Source organism: Plectropomus leopardus, chromosome 7, assembly GCF_008729295.1.
Source record: "Plectropomus leopardus isolate mb chromosome 7, YSFRI_Pleo_2.0, whole genome shotgun sequence".
Taxonomy (NCBI): Eukaryota; Metazoa; Chordata; class Actinopteri; order Perciformes; family Serranidae; genus Plectropomus; species Plectropomus leopardus.
In genome coordinates this window covers 34,745,127-34,760,812 of record NC_056469.1, presented here as the reverse complement: position 1 = coordinate 34,760,812, position 15,686 = coordinate 34,745,127, and the positions used below count along the sequence as shown (strand labels likewise).

The following is a 15,686-nucleotide window of genomic DNA, read 5'->3' as shown; positions in this document are numbered from 1 at the left end:
CCTTTGCTGGGAGGAAATTTTAGTACCTGGACCTCTGTGAGTTTTAGTAGAATAGGTCCTCCAGCTGGTGATGCTGTTCTACAGTATATTTGTCATGTTCAATGTCTGACAGAGAATTAATATTTAAACCTAAATTAACCTGATGATATCTTCATATCTCACTGAGGAGTCAAAGGAACCTTTAAGCTCGACAGAAACAGTGATTTGATGGATATCGTGATATATCGATATCGACTGATGTGAAAAAAAATATTGTGATAAGACTTTATTCCATATCGCCCAGCCGAATCTGCTCCTGACTCCACGTTTGTCCCTGATTACTGGCCATGTTTGTTGCGAAGTGCTTGCGGCACAACTGACAATGCACAGCCCAGTTCACTACGGGAGCCTTTTTAGCTCAAACTTGTGGCGTACACCAGAGAGTTGGGGCGGATCGAGGTCTGGCGCTTTCACACCACAAACAGACCGCACCGAGTTTGCTGGTGTCCGTTTTGGTCCTCACCAGAGTGCAACTGCCGGCCCAGATACACCGCACTGCTGCCCAAAGTTCGATCGAGCCGACCTAAACAACGCCTGTGTGAAAACACCCGAATTAGACAAACAATTCGCTTAAATCCACCATAACATAAATTAGAAATGTGAAAAAAAGAGAGAAAGAGGAGAAATGGTTTATGGACTGCACTTGTATAGCACTTTTTCTAGTCTTCTGACCACTAAAACAGCTTTTATACTGCATGTCATATTCACCCATTCACACACACATTCTCACACACATTTACACACACATTCTCACACACATTTACACACACATTCTCACACACATTCTCACACACATTCACACGCACATTCACGCACTGGTGGTCGAGGCTACTGTACATGATGCCACCTGACATCCGGTAACTATTTATACGCACTCACACTCTGATGGTGCAGCTTCAGGAGCAATCTGTGGTTCTGCATCTTGCCCAAGGACGCCTCGACATGTTGACTGGAGGAGCCGGGGATCGAACCACCGACCTTATAATTAGAGGAGGACCACAGCTGCCCTCAAAATGAGATGAAAAAGCTTTAAAATGTTGCAGAAAAAAGATGCAGCATTATGAACTGACCGTCTCAACTCGACTCAAGTGGGCTGATTGTGTCACCTGCAGCTCAGCGGCTCGTTAAAGCAGCATGTGTAAACTAAACTGCTTATTTAAGTTTCACAGTGTCAAATTATGTCAAATTGTCATACATTACAGTAATTTCGGAATTATTGATCGCCCAGAACGCTAAATTATTGAACAAATACAATAATTGTCGAGCATGTAGCAGTGTGGGCAGGTAAGGAGCAGCAGAAGGTGATGACGGTTTCTTCACTTAAATTCTCAGACTGTTGCTGCTCAAACTGCTCAAACAGACTCACATGAAGGTCATCTGGTCACAGGAGAACCGATTCCAGACTGCCCCGCTGCCACCAAATCAATAAAACATGAATAAATGCATCCTTAAAGTTTGACTCATTTATGAACGTTAACACACCTGCAAAAGTTTTTATGATGTTTTGAGTGGTGGTCGTGTGATCATATTCTTATTCTCAGATATCAGACCAACAGGAGAAAATGAGCTTTCTAATTTAAAACAAGTGCTACCCTCAGGCCCCGCCCCCTGCTCTCTGATTGGCTACCTACAGATTTGCATAATGCAGACGGAGCATGTCAAAGATCGCTAAGACTTAGAAGTAATAACTGTGTGTAGTGTGAATAATTTGTACTGGAGTGTGTTTTCCTGTGACTAAATGACCTCCACGTGAATCTAAAGTTTGAGAATGAAAGTGAAGAAACCTTCATCACCTTCTGCTGCTCATTACCTGCTCTTCATCCTCCTCCTCTCTGATCTGTTCTTCACTAATTAAAACAGCTGACCTCCTGTCCCCGCTCTGTTTTTTTCTGTTTCTGTGTGTGTTCATGAAGGTGGACTCTACTCTTTTTAGAAAGCGTGATTAAAATAACCTTTGACCTCTTGCCTCTGTTTTCTGGTTAAAGTTCGGAGTCAATGTTCGGTGTGTGCGTGTGTGTGTGTGTGTGTGTGTGTCAGGTGAGATGAGGATGCTGAGATGTGTGCGACGTCTCTGAGAAACACTTTGTGATGAGAGCAGCTCATAAATAAATCAGAGCCGAACACACATTCAGGAGTTTGTGTCGTGAAAAATATTCTCAGAGGCTGCAGCGACAAAATGTTTCAGCAAAGTCAAACATTGATGTGAACATGAGATATTTTAGATCCACAGGAGCGGCACAGAGAGCAGGAGGTTTCCATTATTACCACATCAACACATCACTGTTTATTAGTGCGCAGGGATGAAAACACAGACGCTACACGGAGCCATGCCATCTGAAGGCACTGAGCGCCACAGAAAGAGACGTTGGAGACATTTAGGGGCTCTAAAGTATCAGATTTTTTTCTGTGTAATGTGTATTTGCTGCCATAATAAACTTCCTGAAATAAACAAAAGGCTGATAATGCAATTAACAACACGCCGCTCATTCCAAACTTGTCAAATACGTCAACTCTGTCAATGTTTTTTTGGCAAAAGCCAACTTCCGCGTCCAACCATATATCTTGTCTTGTATTCTGTATATATTCATGGCAGATTTTTGCACTTTGGCGGGCACATTCACGTGCGTGAATGTGCACAGTGCCCAGTGCCAAAAGCCATGGTATAACTCGAACACTGCAGGTTAGTGAATCGTCCGACTCGCTGGATGTAGACTGTGGCTACAAACTCACGACGATCCCTCATGCACACGGATCATTCAGTGGTCAAACTGATGAGATAAACACAGCAGCAAATGTTGCAAATGCAATCTCAGAACCCATCGGTTATCAGTCTGACGGCTGGTTGCAGGAAACTGTCAATATTTCCGGTCTCCAGTGTAGTCAGCAGATATCCGGGCCAAAACTTCCTCTTTAGTGTGCCAGTCATTGATTTGATTCCAATTAGCAAATCAAGACGTGAGAATGAAGTTAACGGTAAGAGACAGATAATCTTTAAAAACAGATATCTGCATATTAAAGCAGATAAATCAGAAAAAAGCAAATAAAAAGTCAAGTTGTCACCAGACATTAGCCGATGGTTATGAGACTGTATTTTTTTGCTCTTTGCACAGACTTTTCATTTGCAGGCAACCAGCACCCGGTCAAACAAACCACTCTGACCAAATACCAAAACCAGGGCAGATACCACTATCTTTTTCTGATGCCAGACTCTGCATACACATGCAGCCGTCTGTTCATGGTTAATTCAGGGGCCGTTTACATGCAACAGTTCTTGCACGAAACGTTTTGGCAATTTGGCCTTTCATTAACACGACAACAGCGTTTTCAGGGCCAGAAAAAACCAAACTTTTAAAACCGGGTCCCAGAGTGCAATCTTTTGAAATGTCGCCATGGAAACTGGTAACGTGCGGATCTTGTGAGAGCAGTGACATCATGGCCTCAGTTTGTGCAGGCGTGTGGTCTTCTTCTATGGTGTGTCACTACAAAGTTGCGCTGGAACTATTGGCCTGGTGTGCAGATTATTGCGGTTATGCAGATTTTTTTAAAAACGCAAAGACTTTTCCTTTTTTAGTCAGGCCGTTCTCGTCTAAATGTGTAACTTCAGATGTCGTGACTGCAGAGAAAAGACCCTGATGAGGTCACAGACCTCGTACTGACGTAGTTACACTGAGAGTCCAGTAAGGATCATGTATTCATTCACACATTTTCAGCTTGTGGTTATTAAAAGTGTGTTTGAACAGAGTGTGAGTGAGGTTAAAGAGTTTCTAAAACAGCAGCTGACAGTCTGCAGGAACAGATCAGCTGACAGATGAAACAAAAAGAAACTTAAATCATCATTTTTGACTTTTTTTACAAAGCACTAAGCTTTACTAAGCAGTTCCGTTCGTCTTACGTGCGTCACTCTGTCTTCTAACTTCCTTCGTCAGTATGATATCAGCTGTTTTCACTTTAAGCGTGTTTGAGTTGTCGTCCTGCCCGTCAGCACTCTGACGCCTCTGCTCTCACAGATACAGCAGAGATCAGACTCATCTCTTCCTTTCAGGAGTCAATTCAGCATTTAACTCTGCGCCCCGAAATTCCCTCTAAAGTAGAACAAACATCTGCAGCGGCGGCCTCAGTCTGTGGAGGAAGTGATCATCCGACACGTCTGCAGGCGGACCCACATCTCAGATTTAAACTCGCGTCCTTTACAAACACGTCTGTAAACTGCAGGCCACAGTCACCTCATATTTGTTTCCTTCCTGCAGCAACAAAAACTAAATGAATTCCCGCTCTCCACCTGCAGCCGTCCATCCATCCCTCCCATAATGCACCTGTGCAGCCTCCAGCTCCTAACCGATCACATCAGAGGAAAACAAGCCGTACTGGTTCGACACAGAAAAACATAGTTTCCTTCAGAAAGTCCTGAAGTCAGAAGGTATCGACACACGCATTGACATGGTGTCGGTTTTGTTTTTCTTCACGAGATTTTCTGACGAAAAGAGAAAACATCAGACTTCCTGTAGAGTTTACCAGATGTCAGACTTGGAGTCGTAGCCCTGGTGGTTCAGCACCTCTGGACTCATGTAGTACGGAGTCCCAGTGAAGGTGGTGGCCAGGTCACATGATCCCATCAGCAGGCAGGAAACTCCGAAATCACCTGGAAACAAACGAGGAACAACACGCTCAGTAAAATCATTAAAAGGAACAAAATCTGCTCCACATCTTTACTTCACTACACAATGTGTGTCTGTGTGTGTCTGTGTGTGTCCTGTGTGTGTCTGTGTGTGTCGTGTCCTGTGTGTGTCTGTGTGTGTTTGTGTGTGTCCTGTGTGTGTCTGTGTGTGTCTGTGTGTGTCTGTGTGTGTCTGTGTGTGTCTGTGTGTGTCCTGTGTGTGTGTGTGTGTGTCTGTGTGTGTCCTGTGTGTGTGTCCTGTGTGTGTCTGTGTGTGTTTGTGTGTGTCCTGTGTGTGTCTGTGTGTGTGTTTGTGTGTGTCCTGTGTGTGTCTGTGTATGTCCTGTGTGTGTCCTGTGTCCTGTGTCCCAAACTGCCGACAGCAGCAACAATCTGCTGAGTTTACACTCCGAATATAAACTGGTTTTCTCTTGTTTTAATATCATCATTAACTGGAGGCAGGTTTCTATTTACAGATTTTGTTGTGAGAGTTTTTAAAAGCAGCACAGGAGACTGTGCACACACACACACACACACACACACACACACACATATGCTCAGTAATATTTCAAACAAATATGGAGAAAGTCCCATGAGCCTTTGCAGCAGCAGCAGCAGGCAGAAACTCACCGATTTTGACAAGATTTCGCTTCAGGAAGACGTTCTTGGCCTTCAGGTCTCGGTGCAGGATCCGCCTGCAGAGAGCAGCGCAGCAGTCGAGGAAACGATACAAAGAAACCATCAGATTCAATAATCAGTCCCACAGTTTTATTGATTAACTGGACGTGTGACAGGTTGACAGGTTGAACCTGTCTGGTTCCAGTTTACTTCATTTATTGAGTGGTTGACCTTTGACCTGCGGCGGCCACTGTGATGCTGTGAGGTTACTAATGAAGCTCATTATTCTAATTATCCTGAAAATGTTTAATATGCACGAGTGCAGAAAGAAGAGAAAGAAGAAAAAAAAGGAGGCAACAGAAATGCATGTTGCCATGGCGACCGTATCCCCACCTGTCATGCATGTAGTGAAGACCGAGCAGCAGCTGGATGAGCCAGTCCACGACCTGGATTTCTGGGAGGCTCCGCCGGGCTCGTCTCACCTCCTCCAGCTTACAGTCCAGATCCCGATCCTGACGGAGTCAGACATCATATCAAATATGAACATCTTTTTTCTTTTGCTGCTAAAAAGTCTATTTTTATGAAGCTCAATTTAACTATAAAAAAGGAATCTGTGTGTGTTTGGTGCTGACAAATATATGTATCATTTTGACTGCAAGGGAGCCGAGAGGGTCAATGTCACTAGAAGCATCTGCGACCTGGATTTGTTTTGTCCGCTGCAGGGCATCATACCGCACCTGCAACAAAGCGGTTTTGTAGACTTGCAGATTTTGTTAATTTAGTCATTTTCCTTGATTTTTTTTTCTTCCTCCATAAGTAAGTGAGTGGGCTAAGTCATTAAATTGTGTTTATTGTGTTATTTCTACTCTGTTGTGTTAAACTGCTAAAAGTCCACTTATGAACAACTTGAATCAAAGATTTGTTGTGAGTATTTTTCTATCAAAATACATTCAACCTCATAATTATACATCAAATCTGTATTACACGTTCAGTGCCGTTTAACAGGAAAATTAGGTCTGTTCTGTGCAAAATAGATGAGGCGTTTACTTTTATCGGCTTCTGGGATGCCTCTGAAACACAAGAATGGCTCACAGTGGCTGCGATCAGCATGTGCAGCCATCCGCTGGAGATCTGCAGTCTAATGAGCGCACTTCTCTCATTTTATGATTACATATATTTGATTGGAATAAAATGCAAAGGAGCAGACCAGAAGTACAGTTACAGTGCAGATATAAGCTGTAAGCTGGCTCAGATGCAACAAAGGAAATAAAAGTGCAGCAGAGAAATCAAAAAACGAAAAACTGTTTTTAATTTCGCTTTGAAAGAGGCCGTCGGGGCGCATTGAGAACATTAGGAGGTTTTTTCCGTCTGTGTGTAGCACAGTGAAGGCAGCTAAAGACCACAAGTAATAAATAAAAAATGATATCAGATTGTTTTTCATAAACTTCCTGTCCTTTTCTAAACACATGAAATAAGCCACGCCACACACTGCTGAGAAACTGCATTTTAACTTATTTGTGTTGTTCCAAATGTCAGGAGGACGGATCAGATACAGTGTGTTCTTTAATTTACTGTAAATACTATTCACCCCGAGGGCCCGCTTTAATATTACACACACTCGTATCGCTCTGAGCACTTTTCAAACTCAAGATTTATAATATTATTTTCTACTTTATTGAGTTTGTTTTTAACCAACATCATTTCCAATCATAAATATCGAACATTTATTCATTTTCTGAATTTTAACCGTTTAAATGTTTTTTTGCCGTTATGTTTTTAGATGAGGAAAAAACACAAAAAAATGAATTGTTTTGGAAATACTGCATGCAAAGTAGAAATTTTCTGATGATGACAGTCTGGGATATGTCAGTGTTGAGCAGCAACATATAATGTGAAAGTGCACCAGGTGGAAATAGCAAATTTTCTCCATATGCCAAATATGGTCAAAATGACCTCATCAGGTGGAAAATAGTCAAAATGACAAATTCAGAGTCAAAAGCCCAGAATGACACCCAGAAATAATACAAGTCCTGTTTTTCTGCTCTGATGGCTGTGGGATCAAAAATGTCAGTTTGAATGGGTTTCAATGGAGCATTTTTGGACCTGAACAGTCTGAATGTAACTATTTAGTTTCCACAGTGTATTTTAGACTTATTGTAGGAGCTGAGCTGCAAATTCACTGATTACACTCAAATACACAATTTTGCCAAATTGTATGCCATATGCATGAGCACAGCCAAAATTATCAAAAAATGAAGAATGAAAAGCGTGATTAAAAATCTTTCACATGATAAAAGTGATGCCTGCGTTTTCTGTTTCATAACCGGGCTCCATTTCTTCAATCCCTTTTTTCTCTAATAGGCTTCAGTGAAACCCCTGAGTCCTCCACAGCTCTGCAGGGGATTGTGGGTAATGGTCTGATGAGAAACAATAGCTCTGAGGGTCTCTGAGTGCATGAGCGCTTTGATTGGACAGAGTTCATGTTTCAGTGTGTGTGTGTGTGTGTGTGTGTGTGTGTGTGTGTGTGTGTGTACTGTTTTTATCCTCTTTTAGAATCAAACTATGAAAAAATGTCAGTTTTTGTGGACAAATGAACCCAAAGAGCTGATGCAGCTTCCTTTCTGTGTTTATATTGGCACTGAGATACACATGCAATAAAAAAATAAAAACAAGTTTGCAGCAGAGAAACGAGTGAAGCCGGGAGGAGAATATCAGCCCCGGGCGACGCTGGAGCTGCAGAGTGTCACTGAGCTGCAGGGAGAGGACAGCTGATAACGAGGGGGGGATCACCACAGAGTGACGTATACGAGGAGAAAACACCGCCTGTGTGAGGGAGAGAGAAACACGAGAGCGTGGAGATGAAGGCAGTGTAAGATTCATTAGTGGGGGGAGAAAGGGGGGAGAGAAGGGGGGCGGAAGGGGTGGGGGGGGGGGGGGGGAGGGGTGGATAGAGAGAGGGGGGGGGGGGGGGTACCTGCTGTAATCAAGAAAGCAGATGAAAAGAAATGTAATGAAAAGATGAAAACAGAGAGAAAGATGGAGGGGGAGGGGCGAGGCTCAATTTCACATCATTGCTTCATTCTCTTTTTTTTCATGCTCACAGACGATGGATTTTTGGAAAAATGAGCAGAAAAACTGAGCAGAGAGACGCAGAAAGACTGTTATTTTCTGCGGCTTTTTAGCCTCTTTTAGCTCCTAGTTTTGCTTTTGTGGCAAAATTTGTTTCAGTCCGACCACGTTAAAACCAGAAATGTGGGATTTTCTTTTGCATGCATTGAAACTGCGAAAATAAAATACTACTTATGGTAACACTTCAGTTAACACGAGTTTACAAGTGTTTACGCTTGCATGAGGTGGTATATCAGGTGATCTGAAAAAGCCATAATGGACTTTTTATTTATTTTTTAGTCTTTTCTAGGCCACATGATGCTACAAGGTCACATGATGCTGTGTCTGTGTGCTTGTCAGTAGGAACTGGCTCCCTCATGATGCAGCAGGAGCTACAATAGCTGTTATTGCATCACATAACTTAAATCCAAAATTCGTCTGTGAAATCGTGGACTACATCTCCCAGAAATCCCTCATACGTGGCTTCCCACATATAAGGAGCTCGCCTTTCCATCATGGCTCCGTAACACGCCTACGTGGCCTTGGATTGGAAATAATGACGGCTAGTTTGGTGGCTGCAATAGAAATAAAGCTGCTAATGTTTTGAACATCCATCGTCATGGTTACTGGGATGTTATCACCAGAGGAGAAGTCACACAACATCACTCAGTGGAAACACAGTCATCTTTACATTGTGTTTTATCGACATTTTGAAAATATCGCTCAAGTTTTCACAAATCTGTGATAAAATCCCTCCCAGTGACAGCAGGTGGAGAAAAAGTTCTGTATAACAAAACGTGCATCTTTCAAGCTGCGATTTGTAACATAAAATAATTTCCTCCTGTGTTAATATCACATCGTCATTAACTTGTGCAAAAGCCTTGCAAGGTTTGCAAGTCTGTGCATCTGCACGTAGGCGGTGCTGCCCAGAGTGAAGGAGTTCAAGTATCCCGGGGGCTTGTTGAGGGCCGAGGGTAACACGGAGCGTGAGATCTGCAGGTGCATCGGTGCGGCGTCAGCAGTAATCTGCAGCGCTGAGGGGAGGAGGGAGCCGAGCTGAAGGCCGAGCCTTTCAATTGAGGTTTTCTGGGCACGTCCGACTGTTAGGAGACCCCCGGGGTCAACTCAGAGGACGCTGGAGAGATGATATGTCTCCTCTGGCTGAGGAGCTGCAGGATGTTTCAGGTGAGCTGAGAGCTGGAATACTCTGCTGTCACTGCGGTCGCTCAGATAAGAGGCAGATAATAGACGGAGGGATGTAAGTGAAGTTCATAAACGAAGCTCACTCTATGAGGTGGGTCTGGCTTTTTTTTTATTTTAATCTCAAACTTGGCTGAGTGTCTGGACTTGATCTCACTCACCTTACCTTAGTATCACTCAGCACCCTGCATTCACTCAGTGTGAATTCAGGGTGCTGATTTTCCATGGAGTGTCTTTAACATGTACGACTATACACCACTGGTTCCCAACTGGTGAGTTGAAAAAATGTCTGTTTTTTTGTGTGTTTGTTTTTTTGACCCCCCCCCCCATGACGTGTTCATCCCACTAACTGTGCTCAAGGACCTTCAGAAATTTTAAAAATCCAATGATAATTTCTGTTTTTTATAGTTTCTGGCTGTGATAAATGGTATAATTTTATCATTATTTTACTTCAGCAGGCCTGGGCTTTGGAAAGCATGTTTTCTTGAGAAATCACAAATACATTTTTGAGAAAAAAATGGCAAAAAAGAAATCACCAAATATTTTTTTTTAATGACCAAAACCTTCTTTTAAATAAAAAAAAACACAGAAAGCTTTTAAAAATTACCCACATTCTTTTTTTTAAAAAAAGAAAACATGCCTTTAAACACGTCAGTCAGGCATGCCGAGTCCGGGATCACCTGACGCATTCTCAAGTGAAGCCGCCCATGCGAGCTGCCATCCGGCCATCCACCCATGTATAATAACAACGCCATCGGACACACCCCAGTTAGATGCAGAAGGTGGTTTTTGGCGTCACGCTCGTACATCGAAAGCACCGAGCGCACGTTTTTGATGATTTCGGAGTGAGAACAGGCTGCAGAGTCGATGTTACCTGACAGAACTCGGTGACGATGCAGAAGGCGTCTCTCTCCAGGAAGCTGTGGTAGAAGGTGAGGATGGCCGGGTGGTGCAGCTGAGACAGCAGCTGGGCTTCCTGCGTCGCTCGGACCGTCTCGTCAGGTCGAAGGTCACCCAGAGGAATCTGCTTCAACACCTTTCTGGAGGAGACAGAGGTCAGAGGTCAGAGTTTTCTACATTCACTTCAAACTAAGCTGCATTCATATTCTTGATATCGTAAACTCAAATTAATATCCGAGTCTTGTCAGTACTGAGCGTAGAAATATTCGTGCTGTTCTGTTGTTGCTCTGCCTACCGAGAAGGTCAACACGCCCGAAAAGTCAAATGAAGTTAATCTATATAACCCAATAAAAAAGTCGCCTCATGAGACTTTATGATCTTCACAGCATACGACAGCCTGCGTCTCCGGAGGCTTAAACTGGATCAAGAAAAACACTAATAACAGAGGACACGTCCCTCTTCCGGGACGGTTAGTAAGCACAGCGGAGCAGCATAGCCCACTGTATGATAACAGCTTCAGTTCGATAAAAGCACCAATTTTGGCAGAGATACACTGAAAATGAAACTGGATAATTTGCCATCATAAACTTGAACCCTGACGGTTGCTGCCGCTTTTGCTCGAACGGCTACCAGCAGGTTAACTTTCCTTTTCAAGGTTCGAGGTTTCTTTATGCGTACCCACGGGTAAATTTGGTAAATTCAGCAAACCAAAACAATACCGATTTAGAAGACATTAAAGCAAAATACATAAAAGCAAGTATCATCTAGTATTAAAACAGTAGTATAAAAGTATAAGAACAGTAAAAGAAGAACTCCTAATATAAGACTGTCATAACAAAACCTTTATATATAAAAACACAGTGGACATAATCGAGATCCTGAGAAACAAATAAAATACTGACTCATAATTCTAACAAAGTCAACAAAAACAAACAAGTTACAATCATAATTCATCATGCAATAAGAAGTAGTCAGAGTACTTTAGCTCGGATGTTTTTGTTTTGAAGTTGACACGCCGACACACTAACAGACACACAATAATGGTGCTTTTTAAGAGTGCCGAGCAGTTTTGTGACTCTAAATTCAAAAGAGGGATCCTAGAAAGGAATTTGTAATTTGCTAACAGTTGAAAAAGGACGGCTGAGTTCAGCTGGTGCATTTGCAAAAATTCCAATTAGGCCTAAGAGTCTTAGTGCAGTCTGCTTAACATGCAAAAATGTGAAATTTATCTACAGGCAGGCGTTTAATTCAAGAACAAAATAGTTTCAGTAATAGAAGAAAACTAACTGAAGTGGGTTTTTATGGAGCAGAAATTCTGGAAACTAACAACTGCTTAAAAACTTAATTATACTGACGGAGTGAAACCTGGATCAACATCAGCTGAGAAAAAAGCAAAAGAGCAACACGGCAAGAAATCTCCTGCAAGCATGAAGTAAATTATTAAACAATAAAAACAGCATTTTGCAGACACAAAACTGGCCAAACTAAAGTCTTAATTGAGCTGTTAACTAACAGAGACTGAGTGATTCAGCTGCTAAACTATTAGTTAACGTAAATTAAAACAATTTTAAGCCTAATGAAACTTAATTAAGTGTTCAAAACCAAGAAACTGAGCCATTAAAGTAAAAAAAAAACAAAGCAAAGCAGGAAATGACTTGAAAAGTTTTTTAAAAAAATAATAAATGTATGACAATATTTTCAATATATGATTATGATTATTATAATACAGTTTTCTAAACATTTTTACTTAGTTTATTATTTAAATACTTTCGAAATCTGCTAATTTTTCTTGTAATTGCAGGTTGCTCATTGCCTTTTTCTCTGTATTTAAAAGAAATTAAATCAATTTGCTAAAAGTTAAAGAGGTTTAGCTCATAAATCTGTCAGTTTACCTGAATTAGGCCCATTTAATGCTTTGCAGTGTTGGTGCCGTGTATTTACGCTGCGCTGCACATACCTGCAGCGTGACGAGGCACTTTGCATGGATTTTGCAGCGAGCACCACCAGTTGGGTGTTTTTTTCTGACTGAAAAATGTTCAGCTTTGGGTAAAAACGTCACACTTGTCATCATCATTAAGTGCTCGTGTCCACCAAAGTGATTTTGTTTTTGTTTTTTTCCTGCTGAAACACCAGGTGCTCCTCAGGAAACGCCGAGCTGCAGAATTTCAGAGCACTGTGGAGGCATGGCGTTTTTCAGGACAGTAAGCGTGTGTGTGTGTGTGTGTGTCCGTATATATATATATATATATATATATATATATATATATATATACACACACACACACACACACACACACGGTTACTGTCCTGAAAAACGCCATGCCTCCACAGTGCTCTGAAATTCTGCAGCTCGGCGTTTCCTGAGGAGCACCTGGTGTTTCAGCAGGAAAAAAACAAAAACAAAATCACTTTGGTGGACACGAGCACTTAAAGAGGTTTAACCACTAAACGTAATTGTTAACTAACATAAAAAGAGGTTTATCTGCTAAGATTGCTGCTGAACTGAACCTTCATGGAGGTTTGCTAACAGCTTAATTGGACGAGCAAAGAATAAATATGTGGCATTCGGTTTCATGTTAGTATAAAATGTAAAATGCTTCTCTGAGCTGCTCATTTGCTCTGTTAGTTAACCGGAACCAAAGTGGTTTTTCTGCCAAACTAAAGCCGCCAGAGGTTTGCCGAACAACTTTGTGTTGAGCCTTAATAAGATTTAGAAATTACAGAAAGGTGCATAAAGCTTGTGCTCCTTTCAATCATTTGTTGAGCAGAAAGTCGGAGCCGGCGCAGGATGTTGGATGCAGAGAGGACTGCGAATGATTTGATTATGTGAGCGCAGTAAACGGGTCATATTTCAGCAGGAAGCATACACAGTTTGACTCTGCTGCTTTGTTCAGGAAGTTAGGGCGACAGTTGTGAGCAGCTCTGTGCTAATAAAGCAGAGCCTCCACTTCACCTGCTGACCCGCTCGCCAGTTTAACACTGAGACGCAGCGCTCGCCGAGGAGCAGCCAATTAACCTCCTCAGGAGGAGGTGGAGAGGACAGACGTTTGATACCCACGCGGCTCCATCGCTCTTTGTTTAGCATCGTGCTAACACAAGCAGCCAAACCTTCAGTGTGGTGAAACACTTTAAACGGCCACATCGCTCTGGAGACTCGTTTAAATCACGTTTATTTCAGCGTGCAGAGGCGAGTGCATCGAGCTTAAGTCATTCTGTTTTAACCCAAAGTGTGAAATACACGTTAATCCTTTGAAACCTGATCAACATCAGTTTCTTGTGTTGTGTTCAGATGCCTTTTACAAGTAAAAACAAAACTTGGAAAGTAGGCTATGAGCTAGAAATAAAATAAAGTGAAATTAGCCCCTCCAAAAGAGCAAAAAAGGAAATAACCTGAAAAAAAGTGCTAAAATGAAATTTAAAAAAATAAATAATAATTTAGGATAATAACAATAATTATAAAAATATATTTTTTGCTATTTTTTCCTAGTTATTCAATAATTTACTGACAACTCCATTTTTTTAGCTAATTTTCAGTTCATTTTCTTGTCACTTTTTTTTGCAATTTGCTGGACATTTCATGCTAAGTTGATGTTTGCAAATTGCAAATTTTTTTTTTTTTCAAAAATATGGAAAGAAGGCAATGAGCAACTTAAAAAAACATAGAAGTGACCCAGAAATAAATGAGCAAAAATAAAATCCCCTGAAATTCGCCAAACAAAAAAAGTCAGAAAAGAAAAGTAAAACAACAAAAAAGAAAATAACCTCAAAAAAAGAAGAAAAAAACTCAAATAAAATAAAAAAATAAATAATCATTTCTGATAATTACAATAATTATAAATCTAGTTTTCTTGGTATTTTTCATTAGTTATTTGATCATTTTCTGAAAGTTTATTTTTAGCTAATTTTTCATTCATTTTCACAATTTTTTTTCTTTGCATTTTGCTGAATTTTTCATACCAAGTTGCTGTTCGCCACTTCCCATTTTTCTGAAAAAAAAAAAAAAAAAACAGTATGCAAAATGTTTTAAATGCTTGAGAAAGACCACACAAGAAAACTGATCCAGGTGTTAAAGGGTTAATGCCTTTTGGTATTTTTAGGTTTGGAGTGGATTTCGTTTATATTTAACGAACTTTGTGCGTCTTTTGACAATGAGCTCAGCGTTAGACGCCCCTGTTTGTCGTGGTCGGGTCGGCTGTGAAAGCTTTTGTGAAACTGCAGTATTATTTACCAGAATGATGTTTGCTGTGTGCAGCATCGCTGCTGTGAAAAAAACTGTCAGTCTAGCAGCTTATCAGCATCTTAATACGGATTTATTTCAGGTTAACATTATTTATTGATAAATCCGCTCAGTCACGGCTGCTTTTTTGGTGTTTCCTTTCATGTTTGGATGTTTTTAGGGAGTTTGATGCTGGCAGGTTGATGCTGACGAAATATCAGTCATCAGTCCCGGAGCTGCTGGAGGCCTCGTCGACCCCGATAAGTCCAGCTGACGCAGATACGACTGACAGACACACACACACACACACACACACACACACAGCGTCCATAAATATTGCTTATTGTAGCTCTGATTGATAAAGTGAGCAAAACAAACAGATCATATCAAAGAGATTTCAGCTCCAACGCCGTCACTCTTTAGATAATCTGTTCTCCTGATAACAGCCAGCAGATAATTCAGCAGCAAAGTGGGCTGCTCCTTCACAAGAACAATATTGAGCACTTTTGCTGTTTTATTCTCTTTAACAATGAAGTCTTTCAAGATAAAAGCATATTCAAAGCCAGTCAAAGCACATCCGTTCAGATCACAGCCGACCAGCTTTAATGCGGAGCGTGTCGGAGATATCTTAGTCTCATTAGAAACGGCGAGAGCATATTGGCTTTTCTTCAGCATTAATTTAACATAATTAAAATGTGAGTTATTAGCATGGAGTAAAGCTGTAAACTCTGACACTCATCAGAGGGAGCAGGTCGCTCATTAGTCAGTTGGATCCCGACTCTTAACTTTTTGGCCAGAATGTGAACGACTGAGGCATTTTGGGCAGAAGTGAGATAAACACCAGGTATAAAGTTCAGACGCAATAAATGTGTCACACAAATGCTCATCGAGTCTGACATTTTAGGCTCTGCAACACAAGGCTGTTCGTTTATACACCAACGAAAAGTAACG

At 41.4% G+C, this 15,686-nt stretch overlaps 1 protein-coding gene across 1 annotated transcript in view; it reads right to left on the bottom strand.

Annotated features, from left to right (window-relative positions):
* The window catches only part of nek11 (NIMA-related kinase 11), a 69,890-nt gene that overhangs the window by 39,412 nt on the left and 14,792 nt on the right, over positions 1–15,686 (bottom strand). The window contains 4 exon segments of the mRNA XM_042490678.1: positions 4,552–4,678; positions 5,324–5,388; positions 5,705–5,823; positions 10,494–10,659. Coding sequence (XP_042346612.1) covers positions 4,552–4,678; positions 5,324–5,388; positions 5,705–5,823; positions 10,494–10,659 — 477 coding nt within the window.